Source organism: Brienomyrus brachyistius, unplaced genomic scaffold, assembly GCF_023856365.1.
Source record: "Brienomyrus brachyistius isolate T26 unplaced genomic scaffold, BBRACH_0.4 scaffold58, whole genome shotgun sequence".
Lineage (NCBI taxonomy): Eukaryota > Metazoa > Chordata > Actinopteri > Osteoglossiformes > Mormyridae > Brienomyrus > Brienomyrus brachyistius.
The window spans coordinates 1,775,523-1,795,871 of NW_026042333.1; the positions used below are offsets into that span (position 1 = coordinate 1,775,523).

The window sequence follows — 20,349 nt, forward strand, 5'->3', positions numbered from 1 at the left end:
TGTTGATAATGTCTATTTCATTTAATAAGGCTTCGGGTATAGCCGGTGGTGGTGATGCTCCGTCCATACCTGTTGATTCAGGTCTCTTGTAGATTTTCTCTTGACCGGTCAGCGCACTCTCTCTCTTGTACATAGAATAAACAGAGAATACCTATTATTAGAATGTTAATTTAATTTGATTTAATTAATTAGCATTTTTATCACGCGAATAAAAGAAATAATATACTCACCGGGTAAGGCCTGGATGAAACTTGTGGCTCTTTGGCTGGCAGGAAGGGTAAGACCTCGAAGATACTTGTGCCTCTGCCCTAGGAGGAATAGGCCCCCCCGCTCGCCGCAATATCAACCGGGTGCAGTCATATCGTTTCTCTATTAACCCATATCTGTACTGTCATGTATGAAAAACAGGATTTACTGGGAGACAAGGTATCCAACTTGATGTATGGCCCGAGTCATTAGAGACGACCTTCAAAAGTATGGCCCCATACGCTTGCGTGTCTTTACTAGATTATTTAATTGCAATTAACCAGGTGCACTCATATCTGTACTTGTGCGAGGTCATATACGGAAAACAAAGCTTCAAACTGATTTTACTGGGGGTGCATGTATGGCCCAAGTCGTTAGAGACGGCCTTCAAAAGTGTGGCTCCATACGCTGATGTAATACAAACGCCTGCCTGAGGAAGAAACATACATACATTGTCAAAACTACCGCCAAGCGTTTTTATTGGACGACAGACCCTCCACCTCCTCCTCCTCTCATTCTTTGCTCCAACTTTATCATTTTCTCCCAGAGTCTCAGTCTCTCAGAGTTTCTCACAGACTCGCGCAGCGGCACGGCTCTCAGATCTCCGGCATCAGACTCGCACAGCGGCACGGCTCTCAGCTCTCCAGCATCGCTCTCTCTGAGGATTATCCAAGCCCGTGGGGACCTTAGCGCAGTACCGCACCAGACACAGGGTTCTAAGGCCTTTGCTGATTCTCCAAAGCCCGGGACCTTACCGCGGTACCGTAACACCAGACACGCCGTACGCTCACGCTCCATCAGGTAACCCACCCCCGCTCAGCCACGGCTGTGCCCGACAAAATAATAACTTATTAAAATAACACACACACTCATAAGCACTCTCCTCAATATAGCACTCTCCTCAATATAATTTAAAAATAAAATAATAATTAAATAAATCATTTAAAATAAATAGGGGGCGGCGTGGTGGTGCAGTGGTTAGCACTGTCGCCTCACACCTCTGAGACCCGGGTTTGAGTCTCTGCCTGGGTCACATGTGTGTGGAGTTTGCATGTTCTCCCCATGTCGTCGTGGGGTTTCCTCCGGGTACTCCGGTTTCCCCCCACAGTCCAAAAAACATGCTGAGGCTAATTGGCGTCGCTGAATTGCCCATAGGTGTGCATGTGTGAGTGACTGGTGTGTGAGTGTGCCTTGCGATGGGCTGGCCCCCCATCCTGGGTTGTTCCCTGCCTCGTGCCCATTGCTTCCGGGATAGGCTCCGGACCCCCCGCGACCCAATAGGATAAGCGGTTTGGAAAATGGATGGATGGTAATAATAATAAATAATAATTTAAAATAATAAACAATAATAAATAAATAATAAATCATTTAATAAATAAATTATTAATAAATCCAACTCCCGTGACGTCACATCGTACCACCACAACCAAGCCCCGCCCACAAGTGACCTTTTGACCCGACCTGTCAATTTGATGGAAGCGGCATTGTTCCTCTCTCTCCCACACTCAGACCACATCTACCCCAAACCCCAATTATCCCACACTCAGACCACATCTACCCAAAACCCCAGTTATCCCACACTCAGACCACATCTACCCCAAACCCCAATTATCCCACACTCGGATCACATCTACCCCAAACCCCAATTATCCCACACTCAGACCACATCTACCCCAAACCCCAATTATCCCACACTCAGACCACATCTACCCCAAACCCCAATTATCCCACACTCAGACCACATTTACCCCAAACCCCAATTACCCACACTCAGACCACATCTACACCAAACCCCAATTATCCCACACTCAGACCACATCTACACCAAACCCCAATTATCCCACACTCAGACCTCATCTACCCCAAACCCCAATTATCCCACACTCAGACCACATCTACCCCAAACCCCAATTATCCCACACTCAGACCACATCTACCCCAAACCCCAATTATCCCACACTCAGACCACATCTACACCAAACCCCAATTATCCCACACTCAGACCACATCTACCCAAAAGAGGTATATATTTTTGTCATATCTCACAGGTGCTTTTTAAAATTCCAGTTATTTATAAATGTGTCAATCAATCAACATCATTGTTTTTTATTTCTGTTTTGATGCGCTTTTTTAAAAATATAAATGTTTTGGGTCTCCAGGGACTCCAGTCAAAGCGCCCAATTCCGCCTATGCAGTTCTGATGAACTGAACTATTTATTCAATTAATGTTTGCCATGGGTCCTAATTTAAAGGATCACACAGTATGAAGGGGTCTAGGGGCCACTCTGCCAGTCAGTTTGAAGACAGGCAGAGATTTCCACATGGGCTCTGTAGACAACCTGACATACTACTGTTCCTAAGGTAACATGATGTTTAAAGTCCATCCATCCATTTCTGCAACCGCTGGTTCTATTAAGGGTGGGGGGGGGGGTCCGGAGCCAATCCCAGACACTATGGGCACAAGGCAGGGAACAACCCAGGGTGGGGCGCCCATCTGCTATGTTTTAATTGATACTGTGCATAATTTAAAATAACCTTTACAGTTCTCGATTGCTATGTTGCATATACGGGAACACTACACCCCCTGCCAATTAATGGTTGAGTATTAAATACCGTTGTATCATTAAGGAAGGTTTACTGTTGGTCAGTTGAGAGCATTCAGCATTCATTACAAGTTCATTACTACTAGAGTATATTACCATAACGATTTTTCCCCATCATATTAACGTGAATTTGGATAAAAATGTCTTCCTTTTAAATAAAAACAATTCATGTGTATTTCAGTTAACCAAAGCCTCACTGTAGGAGAGACATTTTACCGCCTCACAGACCAAAAACAAGGGCTTTTAACTGCTGAGTTCACAAGGAGAAGAAACTATTATTTATAATTACACAGCACACAATTGGGACCGTGATGTAATTTCGTATGAAGTTCATCCTACACGCTTTTTGCGTCTTCTTAGCATAAAGGTCACAGTTCCTGTTGTGCAGTGGGAAAGCAACACACGGAAGTGATCAAGAGCTACATAAGTTCTTGGTCGACACGGCCCAGGAACTCAAATCCAGGAACTAGGTTCCTGAACTTCAATGGGAAAGTTGCTATAGAGACATTATCAGCTGTAAGGATATCAGCTACATCTGGATGGATGGATGGATGGATGGATGGAAGAAAAACTTATTAGTTGCAATTTTAGGCATATTTGTCAGTTTGGCTCATTCTCTGACTGACTGTGACATAGATTAACTGCGACTCCAGCTCAGCTTCTCGCTATTCTCATCACTCAGCTGTGTGGAGGATATAGAACATCTAAGCCCTCATCATGAACTTTTGTCAGGACCTGTGTCAGTGCTACATCTCCAACCTCAGATTCCTTTGCCTATGCTTGTGTCATTTCGCATGATGAAAACACAGACTGTTTATTATAGTCTCAGTGCACCAGTCTCAGTCTATAAGGACGAACTTGATGGGCCAAATTTGGAAATTTCTTATGTTCTTACAGTTCTGTGATCCAATTACACTGAGTTCTGCTCTAATGCAAAGATACAGTGAGCTTAATAAATTACTGCATCTCTGTTTGTTTTGTTTTCCAGAAGACAGCACTGCAGAATGACACATGGGAACGCCTTCATAGACCAACCAGATCCATGGAGGAGATCAATGATGTAATAATTCCCCAATTATGTAATAATTACCAAACAAGTAATAAAGAGGATGTGTTTAACAGGACTGTTAGCAGGACTCTTTGAGCAGGCTCTTTGTGAGACAAAGTGAGAGTTTTCAGTTTGCAGGTGAATTTACATGTGACAGTTATAGGTCCTCATGAATGATAAGGATAGACTATACGTCTGCTGTAGTTTGTTTTACTAGGTGCCATAAAGCTCATGCTTAAGTCAGCGTTTCTCTACAGGGAAACACGAGCTGGAATCTGAGAAGTGAAGGAACATGGGGTTTATTCAGGATCGTACACAGGGAAACACACGATGACTTTACAGTGAGCGGACTGGGGAAACAAACTTAAACACAGACTTTGTCATGGATCCAGGCGGGTTCTGAGTGGGAACGAGGCGTCATGCAGGCAGGGAACAGAAATGGTGGACGACCCACTTGCGGCTCACAGCAAATGGGGATTTATTACATAAAACAGAAAAGACTAAGAACACGACAAAAAGCAAAAGGAGCAGGAGGGTCAGAAACAAAAGGGGATCAGCAAAGACTAATGACAAGCAGGCAGGTAAGCAGGAGATACATGTAACAGAATGAGAACATTCACAGTCAACAGAGTCATTCTAATCACAAGCAGGCAGGAAAGCAGAAGATACATGTAACAGAATGAGAACGTTCACAGTCAACAGAATCATACTAATGACAAGCAGGCAAGCATGAGATACATGTAACAGAATGAGAACATTCACAGTCAACAGAGTCATACTAATCACAAATAATGAAGCACTATGGACTACAACTCAGGCAGGAACTTAAATACAAAAACTGAACAGGGTGATGACAAGCAGGAGTGAAACAGACAATTAACTGATAGGGGAAGGTGCAGGATAACAAGCAATCAGGGAAACACACAAGGGCAGGTACAGGAACGGGCAACAGGTGAAACTAATTAACTCAGGGAACTGAAGAGGGAAACTAAGAACTGACCAAGGAAACAGGGAAACAGGAACTAAGACTAGGGAGTAACAGACAGGTAGGAACACAAGCACGGGCACAAAGAGTTTAACCAAAACCAAATACAAAATCACCAGACACAGGAACTAGAAAAAGTCATACAAATGAAACACTAGGGAGTAAAATACAAAAATAGAGGAAGCAGGATTCAAACACAGGACAGAAAGGTTCACAGACAACCACATGCTCAACATGTTGAGCTATGTGGCCAACAGGGACCAGGGGAAACACAGAGTCTGATAACATCTGGGTGACGCTGAAGCAGGACATTAATAGGACAGAACAGAAAGCCTTTATTGTCATTGTACAGGGAGGAAATACAGTAAATAGACATAAATATATAAAATGTATATATACAGGGGAGGGGGAAAGCCCCCCCCCACTCATCAGAATTACATTTAATTACATTTTAGCCAGAGAGAAAAACTATAAAAATATTTTTTTCATGGTTATCCAGCTCACTGAACACAGGCATTTATATTTGTCAAACATACATTTCAGAGTAAAAAGGATTAAAAGGTTAAAAAGCAGAGATTTTACCTTTTTGCCAGGAGAACCAGCAACACGTCACAGTGACACTGAGGAGTTTATATTGACAAAAAACCCTGGATAGAGGGACTCAGTGAATGAGGAGGTGAATCTGTGCAGGGGGGTCAGTCCATCAGAGGAGACTCTGTAGAAGGACAGAGCACCAGCCCCCCAGTCCAGATACACTCCTACTCTGCGGGAGCCTGAGGGCTTTATGGGTAAGAGAGTCTGTTTATTATTGTGACAGACAAAGTATCTGTCAGTATCACAGCACAGACTCCATGACTTGTCATTGTATCCAAACACACAGTCCCTCCATCCTTTCCTCCCGATCCCTTTATAAGTCACTCCTATCCAGGCACCATCTCCATCCCACTCAGCCTCCCAGTAACAGCGGCCAGTCAGACTCTCTCTGCACAGAACTTGGGGGCACAAGCTGTCAAATCTCTCTGCATGATCAGGATATGGCTGCCGCTCTGCCCCCCATGTCACCTTCCTGTTCCCCCCTGACAGAGACAGGCTTCTGTGTGCTGTGTTGGGGTCCAGCGTCAGCTGGCAGGAGTCTGTAGGCAGGAGGAAGAATTATTAATCCTATCAGGCCGCCTGTACTTTATGTTTCTGTACGATATAAAAACAGCACAGCTTCCCCTAACGAAGCGGGAACTGAAGCTTATGAAACAGCTCAGCAAATGTCGGAGGGCGCGCGACGGCGGCGGGAAGAGCCGCCAAAACGCTAAACTAACAGCGTAATTACGGGTAAATTAAATTACAAAGCAGCGACATTCATCAGACATATTCACTACAAGCATATTTACCACAAAACAGCACCAGAGATCAATACTAAAGTCAGTGTCTTTCCTTCTAACCGCTAAAGCCGGTGCGTGCGGCTTGAAAATGGCCATCAATAACAGAATATTTAAGCAATATTATTACATATTTAAAGTGATATTTAATAAAAGTTTGGACCTGGATACAAAGGATGATTCCGGCGCCGGAGTCGCGTTCCATGAGGATCCAGTATTTGCAGCGATTGTCTGACATGGTCTTTAGTCACAGCAAAGGCGGTCTGAATGCATTTCACATTCATTGGCTTATTTCCGTGAAGCATGTCAGACTTTATCTACTGATCCGGGAGAAACACTGCAGTGTCGAGCGGGGCGGAATAGGTGCCGCGCAAAGCCGGCAAACTAATGAAAATACCGTCTACATACCATCAAAAAAAACGGATTAAACTACACAAAGCGTGCATCATGAAAAACAGAAAGGTTATCTCATTAATTCAGAAAACAGAAAAATATTGCTCAGAAAAAAGGGATTATTATTTCATTAATTCGGAAAAACATGACTGATTTTTTTTTCAGATGAATGCAATACGCTTCCATAGAGAACCGCTTATCGCGTGCGTGACTCTAGATGCGGCGCCGCTGCCGCGAGGCGTGAGCCCCGCATCTCGCGCAGGCACGTGGCCGCTCTAATCTGTTAACATGGGCGCCGAAAAGAAATTTTAATATTTTTCCACCGCACATGCAGTGTGTCCTGGACGCTAATTTCTTTTAGCACCGTGGATCAGGAGAACTTTTTAATATTCATGAGCGAAGCCCTATACGATTGCCTGGCTGATTAATATTTATGAGAGGGGCACTACCCGATTGGCCAGTTAACATCGACATGCGCTGCCTGTTTCTTCTGCCTAAAACAGGGGTGTCCAAATCCTAATCCAAGTCCTGGGGGACGGAGCCCTGTGTAGCTTAGTTCTTTCCCTGTTCCACCACAAATGATTCAACTCAAGAGCTGTGTGCTAATTAGCACAAGGAATTTAATCAGGTGTGTTAAATGAGGAGAACATAGAAAGTTCTCACCTAACTGTTAGCACTGCCTATAGTCTCCCCTACTTTGACTAATTGCACATTTTATTTCCCATACTCCTCCTGGGCTGTGCTGCCCAGAGATTGCAATCTATCAAGATGTACAGCACAGCCTGCTACATGTGACATTGCCACTACCAGTGAAGTCCCTGCATCCAGCTCATCATTCTGTCTGTCTCATCTTCCATGTATGACCCACTGCCTTACTTCTAGTTGCCTGGCGATTGGAGGGAGTGTCAGCACCGGCTTGTCATCACCTCCCTGCTCTCTGGTTATTTCTCAAATCTTATGATTTGGACAGTGTGACTTGGAACTTAGGGTTAGGGCTTCCTCTGCTGCCCCCTGGAGGATGGGCTCCCCCTCTGGGTCTGGTTAGGGTTAGGGCTTCCTCTGCTGCCCCCTGGAGGATGGGCTCCCTCTTTCAGTCTGGTTTCTCCCAAGGATTCTTCTTTCTAGGGAGCTTTTCCTTGCCACTGTCACCTATGGCTTACTCACTGGGGGCTTTGGGTGAGGATGCTGTAAAGCGCTGTGTGACGATGTAATGTTGTGATAATGCGCTATAATTTCTTGTTGTTGTTGAGAAACCAAAAAATGTGCAGGACTCTGGCCCTCCAGGACTGGATTTGGGCTCCCCTGGTTTAAGGGATTCAGTGACCAATCAGTAATATTCTCTCATGAATATTAAGGAATGTTCCAGAACCACCCTGTAAAAATGCACATTTTGCACTTGAGGAGAGAGTTCAGTGTCACTACCTATGGGTGCCGTCTTAGGACAATACTAACGAATCTCACATAGAAAACACATACTGTACACTCACGGCATGCGCAAAAAGAACAAATGCAAAGGATTCTTTTTTTGTGAAAGTAAAGATGTATAAATCAGAATACATTTTAACCATCCTACACTCCCACACAAACACAAAGACAATATGAGTATAAATGATTACATGAATTGATAGTGTTTCTGGTGATGATTCTGATATTTTGTTTCTCGATTGGATGTTGTCTAAAATGACATGAAACTCACCTAAAAACACACATGCAAATCCATCTACACAGTCACACTCATCACAACAATTGTGTGAAAACAACCATAACATAGTATTAATGGTATTATTAATAAAAACATGCAAACACACTTACATTTCTGTAAGCCTGGTCTGGTCCTGCAGTCTGCACTGTGATCCACACTACAGGAGAAGCAGAATGACATAGTACTGCTGTATCCATTTATTTATTGGTGCCTCTTCTTCACATACATGCATAAGTATCTGTAGCGTGTCAGACACACACTCCGTACTCACTTCAGCTTCTCCAGTTTACAGCTGGGATCCTCCAGTACAGCAGAGAGCAGCTTCACTCCTGAGTCTCCTGGGTGATTGTAGCTCAGGTCCAGCTCTCTCAGGTGTGAGGGGTTTAACTTCAGAGCTGAAGCCAAGGAAGGACAGCCTTCTTCTGTGACTCTACAGCCTGACAGCCTGCAGAGAGACAGACAAAAAATCCCTAATAAATAAGATCACCTCACCATTACAAGCATTACTATTAAGCAAAAGTGACTCCTCTATTAAATATTTCAATAATCACGCAAAGTTAACATCTTTTCAACATTTTATAAGAACCAAAACTTCTCAGAACAAGAATCAGATCCAGTTGATATAGAATCATTTTTAAATAATCTAGACTTACCCATATTAACCAATGAAACAGCAGATGCCTTTAATGCCAGAGGTGGAGATTTCAGGTCCAGAGAGTATAAATCCAGACCAAGATTTTGTTTCAACCAACCAGTTGAGTATAAAGAGTCGCAGTCACAGAGTACTCAACTGGTTTGTTGAAACAAAATCTTGGTCTGGATTTGTACTCGTTGGACCTGAAATGTCCACCTCTGCTTGATGCACCATTAACATCAGAAGAACTCCATAAGGTCCTCAACCAAATGACAACCAATCGCCACACTGGATGGTTACCATGCAGAAATCTACACATATTTTTGGGACATATTATCTCCAATCTTCAATGGACTGGTAAGAGAAATTAAACACACATCACAAATCCCATCACATATGAGCGCAGCGACCATTACAGTGTTATAGAGACCCGATAAAGACCCAACACAACCCTCCAGTTACTGGCCATTACAGTGTTATTGAGACCTGATAAAGTCCAAACACAACCCTCCAGTTACCAGCCACTACAGTGTTATTGAGAACTGATAAAGACCAAACACAACCCTCCAGTTACCGGCCATTACAGTGTCACTGAGACCTGATAAAGACCAAACACAACCCTCCAGTTACCAGCCACTACAGTGTTATTGAGACCTGATAAAGACCAAACACAACCCTCCAGTTACCAGCCACTACACTTTTATTGAGACCTGATAAAGACCAAACACAACCCTCCAGTTACCAGCCATTACAGTGTTATTGAGACCTGATAAAGACCAAACACAACTCTCCAGTTACCAGCCATTACAGTGTCACTGAGACCTGATAAAGACCAAACACAACCCTCCAGTTACCAGCCACTACAGTGTTATTGAGACCTGATAAAGACCAAACACAACCCTCCAGTTACCAGCCACTACAGTGTTATTGAGACCTGATAAAGACCAAACACAACCCTCCAGTTACCAGCCATTACAGTGTTATTGAGACCTGATAAAGACCAAACACAACTCTCCAGTTACCAGCCATTACAGTGTTACTGAGACCTGATAAAGACCCAACACAACCCTCCAGTTACCGGCCATTACAGTGTCACTGAGACCTGATAAAGACCAAACACAACCCTCCAGTTACCAGCCACTACAGTGTTATTGAGACCTGATAAAGACCAAACACAACCCTCCAGTTACCGGCCATTACAGTGTCACTGAGACCTGATAAAGACCCAACACAACCCTCCAGTTACCAGCCACTACAGTGTTATTGAGACTTGATAAAGACCAAACACAACCCTCCAGTTACCAGCTATTACAGTGTTATTGAGACCTGATAAAGACCAAACACAACTCTCCAGTTACCAGCCATTACAGTGTTACTGAGACCTGATAAAGACCCAACACAACCCTCCAGTTACCGGCCATTACAGTGTCACTGAGACCTGATAAAGACAAAACACAACCCTCCAGTTACCAGCCACTACAGTGTTATTGAGACGTGATGAAGACCAAACACAACACTCCAGTTACCAACCATTACAGTGTTACTGAGACCTGATAAAGACCAAACACAACCCTCCAGTTACTAGCCATTACAGTGTCATTGAGACCTGATAAAGACCCAACACAACCCTCCAGTTACCGGCCATTACAGTGTTATTGAGACCTGATAAAGACCAAACACAACTCTCCAGTTACTAGCCATTACAGTGTTATTGAGACCTGATAAAGACCAAACACAACCCTCCAGTTACCCGCCACTCTCACTAACGAATACAGACTTGAAAATCATTACAAATGCTCTTGACACTCGTCATTATAATCCATCTTGATCAGACAAACTTCATCAAGACAAGACATGCCTCGGACAACATCCATAGATTATTTAATTTAGTCAGTACTGCTCAGCATACCCACACTACAACCATGATTACATCATTAGATGCAGAAACGGCATCTGACAGTCAGGTGGACATTCCTCTTTAATACACTGCATAGATTTGGCTTCGGAGAGTCGTTCACCCACTGGGTTAAAATACTGTACAGCTCAGCCAAAGCTACAGTGTCACAGATGGGATCACATCACCTGCATTCACACTCTGATGGGGAAGACGGCCTGCATGCCCACTCTCTCCTTCACTGTTTGCCATCTTCATAGAAACACTTGCGGCAGCAATATGACAGAACAGTGAATTAAATGGAATTCATACTAATAACAGTGCACCATGGGTGTCACAGGTAATTATCTGCGTGCTATGTGGGCCTGTTTATATTTTAATAAATATTTCTTAACGGACCAAAGCGAACCTGATTGTTCCTGCGAAAGCCCTATATCTCCCTCTCACATTAAAACAATATTCTATCTGGGGTCTTACCAAGGAATTGTATAATCTTAGCATCACCTCATTTAACTTAAACTCCACAGACCTAGAGATGTAACCCAACATCCTATTGGCCTTTTTGATTGCTTCCCAACACTGGCGAGAGTGGGACATGGAAGCATCAACATACACACCGAGGTCTTTCTCATAATCAGCTACCTTTATTTCAGTGGAACCCATAAAATATCTGTACTTTATATTTCTGCTCCCTGCATGGATTACCTTACATTTATCTATATCCAGGTAATATACCATTTTCACTTGGATTATAGCTTCCATTCCTTTTACAATTGTGCAAGTTAAAGTAATTGGCCTATAGTTTGTTGGATTACATCCATCCCCTTTTTTGAATATGGGCGTTATATTAGCATACTTCCAATAAGAAGGTACCACACCCGCAGATAACGATTTCTGAAATAGTAAAGTTAAAGGTTGGCTAATAATAGCCCTCATCTATTTTAAAATTATAGGTAAGATGCCATCTGTCACGACCGCGGTCGGGCGAAGCGGCGATTGTGCGGGCAAGCAGGCAGGAACGGGCAGACAAGTCGTAATCAGGGCAAACACGGGGTTTATTCAGGAAACTGGGGATCAGGAAACATCAGACACTGACTGACATCAATGACGGACAAGGGAAACCGGGAGACCAGGACTTAAATACACAGGACTAATCAAAGTAACTAGACAAAGCTGGAGACGATCAGGGAAATACACGTGGGTAATCAGGGGGCGTGGCACACACGAGGAGCGGACGAGCCGGGCATGACACCATCAGGGCCCTGCGATTTATTTATTTTGAGCTTAGCCAGGCTTTGTACCACAGCAGCCTCAGTTATACATACAGCGCCCTCCGCAATTAATGGCACCCCATTGTACAAGGGGTAACCCTTTTTACAAATCTTTACAAGGGACAATAATTGTGGAGGGACTGGATATTGTTTATATTCGATACTGTATTTGTACTAAATGATGGTTAAAGTTAATCATGTCCTCTACTGTGAACACCCGTGTAAAATAATCATTAGAGATATTTACTATATCAATCTTCATTTTCAATTATAAGGCCCTTACTATCCTGCAGATGAGTGATTTCAGCTTTTAGAGCTCTTTTGGAGTTAAAATATTGGAGGAAACTTTTAATGTCATCCTTAGCCTCCAGTGCAATCTTCCTTTCGACATTCCACTTAGCGAGTCTGATGTTATTTTTTGAGTCAACCTGTAGACTTAGATACTCCTGCTTTATTTTGAAATCATTAGATATGTTCTACCTTAGTCTCTCCAGCGTACAGTGTGAAATACCCAGTAATACTCACCTCACTACCCCCAGTTAACAGTGTGGAATACCCAGTAAGACTGACCTCAGTATCTCCAGTTTACAGTGTGGAATACCCAGTAAGACTGACCTCAGTATCTCCAGTTTACAGTGCGAATCCCTCAGTCCAGCAGAGAGCAGCTTCACTCCTGAGTCCTGCAGGTCATTGTCACTCAGGTCCAGCTCTCTCAGGGCTGAGGAGTTTGATCTGAGAGCTGAAGCCAGTGCCTCACAGCATTTCTCTGTGAGTTCACACCGGCCCACCCTTAAAAAAATTAAACACTTTTAAATCCACTTGTTACACTGCAGCACTGTATTCAAATGAGGAGAATAGGGACCATGACATAATGGATTTTCAGAGAACAATTAAATTACTAAAAATTATTTTAACAATCATGCCGATTCTGTTTGGTGTCCATTATTTTTTTGTCCATGACACGTTAAGGTCAGCATGTTTAACTGTAACAGTGCCGTTAACGTTAACAACACAAATGTTTTGCATGGATTATATGGTTGAATGGATGTTTCCTGCTTCACTGCTTAATTATTTCTAACATGGATCGAGGGCTGATAAGATTGTGAGATATAAGGAAGTAGGAGAAGAAAACAGAAGCTGTTTGTGTTCGTTTATTATGTAACTGCTGAAAGGCATTGTGGGTTTTCGTGGTGTCGTTACTTTTGTGTAAAATGCATATTCTGTACTCACTGCAGCTTCTCCAGTTTACAGCTGGGATCCTCCAGTAGAGCAGAGAGCAGCTTCACTCCTGAGTCTCCAGGGTGATTGTAGCTCAGATCCAGCTCTCTCAGGTGTGAGGGGTTTGACCTCAGAGCTGAAGCCAGGGAAGAACAGCCTTCTTCTGTGACTCTACATCCTGACAGCCTGCAGAGAGACAGAAACTCCCCAATAAATAATATCACCTCACCATTACAATTATTAAATAAATGTGATGCTCTAATAAATATTTCAAGAATTACAGTTTAGTGTCTAAGACAAGGCAGGCCCCCTCCTCCCTTTCCCTAAGCTAATTGCTTATTATCTCCTCTTTATAGTGTGTAATACCCAGTAATACTGACCTCAGTATCCCCAGTTTACAGTGTGGAATACCCAGTAATACTAACCTCAGTATCCCCAGTTTACAGTGTGGAATACCCAGTAATACTGACCTCAGTATCTCCAGTTTACAGTGTGGAATACCCAGTAATACTGACCTCAGTAACCCCAGTTTACAGTGTGGAATACCCAGTAATACTGATCTCAATATCTCCAGTTTGCAGTGTGGAATACCCAGTAATACTGACCTCAGTACCTCCAGATTACAGTGTGGAATACCCAGTAATACTGACCTCAGTATCCCCAGTTTGCAGTGTGGAATACCCAGTAATACTGCCCTCAGTACCCCCAGTTTGCAGTGTGGAATACCCAGTAATACTGACCTCAGTATCCCCAGTTTACAGTGTAGAATACCCAGTAATACTGACCTCAATATCTCCAGTTTGCAGTGTGGAATACCCAGTAATACTGACCTCAGTACCTCCAGATTACAGTGTGGAATACCCAGTAATACTGACCTCAGTATCCCCAGTTTGCAGTGTGGAATACCCAGTAATACTGCCCTCAGTACCCCCAGTTTGCAGTGTGGAAAACCCAGTAATACTGACCTCAATATCTCCAGTTTGCAGTGTGGAATACCCAGTAATACTGACCTCAGTACCTCCAGATTACAGTGTGGAATACCCAGTAATACTGACCTCAGTATCCCCAGTTTGCAGTGTGGAATACCCAGTAATACTGCCCTCAGTACCCCCAGTTTGCAGTGTGGAATACCCAGTAATACTAACCTCAGTATCCCCAGTTTACAGTGTGGAATACCCAGTAATACTGACCTCAGTATCTCCAGTTTACAGTGTGGAATACCCAGTAATACTGACCTCAATATCTCCAGTTTGCAGTGTGGAATACCCAGTAATACTGACCTCAGTACCTCCAGATTACAGTGTGGAATACCCAGTAATACTGACCTCAGTATCCCCAGTTTGCAGTGTGGAATACCCAGTAATACTGCCCTCAGTCCCCCCAGTTTGCAGTGTGGAATACCCAGTAATACTGACCTCAGTATCCCCAGTTTGCAGTGTGGAATACCCAGTAATACTGACCTCAGTACCTCCAGATTACAGTGTGGAATACCCAGTAATACTGACCTCAGTATCCCCAGTTTGCAGTGTGGAATACCCAGTAATACTGCCCTCAGTACCCCCAGTTTGCAGTGTGGAATACCCAGTAATACTGACCTCAATATCTCCAGTTTGCAGTGTGGAATACCCAGTAATACTGACCTCAGTACCTCCAGATTACAGTGTGGAATACCCAGTAATACTGACCTCAGTATCCCCAGTTTGCAGTGTGGAATACCCAGTAATACTGCCCTCAGTACCCCCAGTTTGCAGTGTGGAAAACCCAGTAATACTGACCTCAATATCTCCAGTTTACAGTGTAAATCCCCCAGTGCAGCAGAGAGCAGCTTCACTCCTGAGTCTCCAGGGTGATTGTAGCTCAGATCCAGCTCTCTCAGGTGTGAGGGGTTTAACCTCAAAGCTGAAGCCAGGGAAGAACAGCCTTCTTCTGTGACTCTACAGCCTGACAGCCTGCAGACAGAGAGACAGAAACTCCCCAATAAATAATATCACCTCACCATTACAATTATTAAATAAATGTGACTGCTCTAATAAATATTTCAAGAATTACAGTTTATTGTCTAAGACAAGGCAGCCCCCCCCCTACCTTTCCTTAGCTAATTGCACACTATTTCCGCTTTATAGTGTGGAATACCCAGTAAGACTGACCTCAGTATCTCCAGTTTAAAGAGTGGAATACCCAGTAATACTCACCTCAATATCTCCAGTTTACAGTGTAAATCCCCCAGTGCAGAAGAGAGCAGCTTCACTCCTGAGTCCTTCAGGTTATTGTCACTCAGGTCCAGCTCTCTCAGGGGGGAAGAGTTTGATCTTAGAGCTGAAGACAGCACTTCACAGTGTTTATCTATGAGATCACAGCTGTTCAGCCTGAAACAGAAAACACTTTAAGACACAGACACATGCACATCCTACACATTAGTAAAATACAAAGCATTACAATAAGCATTTGTTTTCAGTATAATTAGCAGCACAGCTTACACTTCAAGTTGAATTATAGCCTGCAGAGTGTTCTGTGCGTCCTGACAATCTGCTGCAGTCATATGGTCACTAATTGTGAGTCAGTGCATCTTTGCTCAGAACTAGAGGTAAAAACATTAAGTAGAAGCTACAGCCAAAAATCACAGAATATACAGGAATATATAGGAACACATCAACAGCAAGATGGACGTAAACCCTCCCATAACAGTCAGACCAGTGCTTCCAGTGCAGTCCTTAGCCATCTTTCTGCCAGGTGTCCCTACACTCGACACGTATCACTGAAAGGAGGAGAAGTGAACATTCCCAGCAGCTAATGCAGCAGCAACTGGCACTTGGATTCTTGACGATATTATCGGTAATGAGCGTAATCAGACAAGTATCCCGGTGGCGATATCTGACAGTGACTAACCGGCGATTATCGTCTTTGTTGGGGAAACGCGCTTAGGCTACATACAAAGCAAGATAACAGAAGGATTCATGATTTGCTTTCAGTTCAGCCTTCTAGCCTAAGATTCTGAAGCAGTTAAAAAGAAACATTGTGGAGAATTTCACAAGCATTGTCCCTTGCAGTAACCATGCGTTCGCCATTCTTGTAAGTTCAGTATTGTCACATCACCAACTTCTATCTTTAGCCATTCAAGTGCAGCTTTCTGGTGGGAATTTTGAGCTTCCCAACTCTCTCTCTCTCTCTCTCTCTCTCTCATCTATCATTTCCGGTGCAAAGGTGCTGGTGCTGCTGCAATATTTCAGTCTGACCTAGGAGTGTCTGAGCAAAGTGCTTATAGCTTTAGCACATTTGAAATTCTTCTTCTTAGTCTTGCGGGATCATTTCTTTGTAGATCTTCACCTCCAATCACCATTGTTAATGTGTATAGACTGCCTGGTCCCTAACCTCCAATCACCATTGTTAATGTGTATAGACCGCCTGGTCCCTAATCTCCAATCACCATTGTTATTGAAAATCACTCCTGATTCCAAATCTGGTCAGTGGTTACCATGAAACTGTATGTAGTTACACCAGTTTAATGAAAATCATCGGTAAAGTGGTACCAGTCTAGTCATAAATACCAAAAGGACTGCCACAGACACCCCTCCGAAAACCTGCCAGCTAGATGATCAGCCATTGCTTCAGGTGTCCAATTCCTGGTCATCCCTATTCATGAACTTTAGACCATAAAACATGGCACCTCAGAACAGAGCAGGGGGAAGAAGAGAGAGGAGCAGAGGAGAACATCAGCCCCGCAGAGGGAGGAGAAGAGAAGCCCTGGGAGAAGAGCAGCCCGTGAGAAGCCCTCCTGAAGCCTGCCGGTGAAGGCCTGCTACCCAACAGAGAACTGCAACCAAGACAGAGCCTTTCACCTTAAAGCTTCACAAGGAGAGAGAATCCAAGGGGCTCCACTCCAACAACCGCTCCAGACGCCGCACCTTCTTGGGTGCTACCATTCCCTCAGCTCATCTCCTCTGTGACCTACTGCCAAGACCCCCTCCACTCTGCAAACAAGTAAACCAGCTTCCTTTCATTCTAACAACCTAAGCAGTTCTGTTAACCTGCTTTATGACTTTAGGGTCGTGTTTCCACAAACTGTGCTTGCTTTGCAGAACAGTATTTCCATTTTAAGGTTACCCATTTTAAATCTGGTCACTGCATTTTCATGTTACACTCCGTTTGGTTCTATTCCGTTATTTTGTGTTTGTTGTTTATGTGAAGTGTAATGTCTGTCTTATGTTAGTTGTAGTGTTACTTAGGAAAAATGCATGTCTTTTACACAACTTCAGCCTCCGTCCACTGAGTGCTCACAATAGTTCCTGCCTCTGTGCGATCTGGCTACTAAGCTCTGAAACCTCAAACTCGCCTGAAATATCGCGAGACTCTCTCTCATTGGCCGTGAGGGGAGTTTCACTACCGATCGTTTACATTACCTGGTGATGCGGCTCGCTGGACGAGCCTACTAACCCAGGTTACTAAGCGATACTGGTAACTAGTGAATCACATCCAGTGAATCACTGTGACCCCCCGCGCCCCAGTAGGATAAGCGGTTTGGAAAATGGATGGATGGATGGATAATTAATTTCAAAACATATTGGTGGAGATATTAAAATTTACCTGAGCTAAATATTCCTACAATGGTGTCCCACAGGGATCAGTGCTGGGCCGCTACTGTACACTGTATATATTGGTCACATTATCAGAAATCATGGTGTTGGGTTTCATTGTTTTGCTGATGATACACAGTTATATATATCTGTTAAGCCAGATGATGCATCACAGCTCTTGGTTAGAAGACTGTTGACTAGATATCCGGTGCTGGATGGCAAATAATTATATATAAATAATAATGTTAAACACAGAAAAACAGAAGTACTGTTAACTGGTCTGAAGGCGGCTCGAAATAAGTTTGACAACCTCAACCTTGGTAGTCTTCCTACCCAACCTCACACAGTGGTCAGAGATCTTGGTCTTTTGGTTGATTCATGTTTATGTTTCGATGATCACATAAAAAACATCACTAAAGCTGTGTTCTATCATGTACGGAACCTCGCCAAGCTTCGGAAGATGCTCTCCTTTCAGGAAGCAGAAACACTAACACCTTTATAACTTCCAGGCTGGATACTGTAATGCCAGGCTGGGTACTGTAATGCCAGGCTGGATACTGTAATGCCAGGCTGGATACTGTAATGCCAGGCTGGATACTGTAATGCCTTCCTTTCTGGGTGCCCATCTGGATCCTTACGTCACTGCCTGTGACGTCTCCACTGCCTGTGACGTCTCCACTACCTGTGACGTCCTTCCGGCCTGCTCACCCTGCTGCCTGTGACATCTTCCCTGTTTACCCTGCTGCCGTACTACTGTTCTCCCTGCCATCTGAAGCAGCTCCAGCACTTGCCTGTCATCACCTCCCTGCCCCCCACTTTGTGACTGAAATGTTAAGATTGGGATAATGTGAATTAGGACTTTGCCATCTTCATCATTTGACTTCCTCTACTGCCCCCTGGAGGATGGGCTCCCCCTTTGACTATGGTTCCTCCCACGGATTCTTCTTTCTAGGGAGCTTTTCCTTGCCACTGTCCCCTCTGACTTGCTCACTGTGGGCTTTGGGCAGGGATGCTGTAAAGTTATTTAAGACCAATTGTCTTTTCGCCCCTCCCATCTTGCTCTTCAAGAGACACGCCGACACATATACAGGTGAGAGGAAGTTTGGGGGTCGCAGCACAGGATCGGCCAGCATCCAGCACCCCTGCAGCTCTAGGACCCAGCGATGACATCACTCTACTAGCCAAGAGATCTGAACCAGCGACCTTCTGCTCATGGACACAGAGTCCAAACCCAAAGAGTCACGCACCACACCCAGTATTTACAGAAATGCTTCCTACAGCATCCAGAACTGAAGGGAATATGAGTGGTTTTCCCATTATTAATGAAAACTGGACCATTCTCTATGATGCTGTATCTTTGCTTATTTGTTACACAAAGGATGGTCGTGGAAATCTTATCTTTTTTGTTTTTACTACATCACTACCTTCAGTTAATATAAACTAGACTAAAAAGAAACCTTGTTGATAAAAGAGGGGAAATAAATTACATGTATACATATTCATTTTATATTTTAAACAATGTTTATCTATTTCTGCCGGACTAGATGTGTCGTCACATCCTCAGCCAGGTGCAGCTGAGGCCAGCAGAGGGCGCCAGTGAGCAGCCAGAGACAGCAGTCATACGGAAGCTCCCAGCTCTGGGCTCCATCACATGAACACGCCTGCTGACAATAACACTCACATACCACTGATACACCCTGTGGATAAAGAGCCCTCACTGTTTCTATAGCAGGTTAGGATGCTGTGCCTGTGATCAGAAGGCAGACTGGATGGGAATGGAAACGTAGTAACAAACAAAAAGTGACATCACTACCTTCAGTCATTATAAAGTCTGTGGTCAGGATTAGCTACTGCTATACAAACAGCTATAGTTGTGATTATCAAAATAAAACCCACTTATTAATCCATGAGGAGAAATATATAACATATATTACACATTTCAAACAATATTCACGTATTACTGCCAGACCAGACATGATTTCCCATCCCCACGTCACTTACAGAGCCGTCCTGGAGTTCTTGACCACAGGCAGCAGCCTGCAGTGCTCTTCATCTGATCTGATGTATTTCTTCAGGTCAAACACATCCAGCTCCTCATCTGACATCAGCATCACAAAGGCCAGAGCTGAGTACTGTGCAGGTGAGAGGTCATCTGCTGAAATGTTTCCTGAATTCAGGTATCTTTGTACTTCCTCTACTAGAGAATTGTCACCCAGTTCAGTCAGACAGTGGAACAGGTTGATGGTCCTTTCTGGAGATAAATTCTCCTGTATTTTCTCCTTGATGTATTGGGCTGCTGTGATTGGCTGGCCCATCTTCCAGAATAGTCTCTGGAACTCCCACGACCCTGACAGATAAGTGGTTTGGGAAATGGATGGATGGATATATTGGGCTGTTTCTTTAATGTTACA

General features: G+C 43.8%; 1 protein-coding gene and 1 long non-coding RNA gene across 4 annotated transcripts in view; both read right to left on the minus strand.

The window, feature by feature from the left end:
• LOC125724955 (NACHT, LRR and PYD domains-containing protein 12-like) overlaps window positions 1-20,274 on the minus strand; it is a 90,580-nt gene extending 70,306 nt beyond the window's left edge. Inside the window, exons 1-8 of one of the 3 annotated variants that reach the window (XM_049001452.1) lie at window positions 19,940-20,274; window positions 15,560-15,733; window positions 15,143-15,316; window positions 13,380-13,553; window positions 12,765-12,938; window positions 8,622-8,795; window positions 8,461-8,507; window positions 5,198-6,015 (exon numbers count right to left, since the gene is read on the minus strand). In XM_049001452.1, coding sequence (XP_048857409.1) covers window positions 5,492-6,015; window positions 8,461-8,507; window positions 8,622-8,795; window positions 12,765-12,938; window positions 13,380-13,553; window positions 15,143-15,316; window positions 15,560-15,733; window positions 19,940-20,253 — 1,755 coding nt within the window. In that variant the 5' untranslated portion in view covers window positions 20,254-20,274 and the 3' untranslated portion in view covers window positions 5,198-5,491. Of the gene's footprint in view, window positions 1-5,197; window positions 6,016-8,070; window positions 8,508-8,621; window positions 8,796-12,764; window positions 12,939-13,379; window positions 13,554-15,142; window positions 15,317-15,559; window positions 15,734-19,939 lie in introns of those variants that run through there. The other 2 variants (XR_007387263.1, XM_049001453.1) reach the window with 2 other exon arrangements.
• LOC125724958 (uncharacterized) lies at window positions 9,493-11,218 on the minus strand. Its single transcript, XR_007387265.1, has 5 exons — window positions 10,535-11,218; window positions 10,311-10,366; window positions 9,975-10,142; window positions 9,695-9,918; window positions 9,493-9,582 (listed from the first exon to the last, which is right to left on the minus strand). It is a non-coding gene; the product is annotated as an uncharacterized LOC125724958 (long non-coding RNA).
• Window positions 20,275-20,349: the final 75 nt, after the last annotated feature.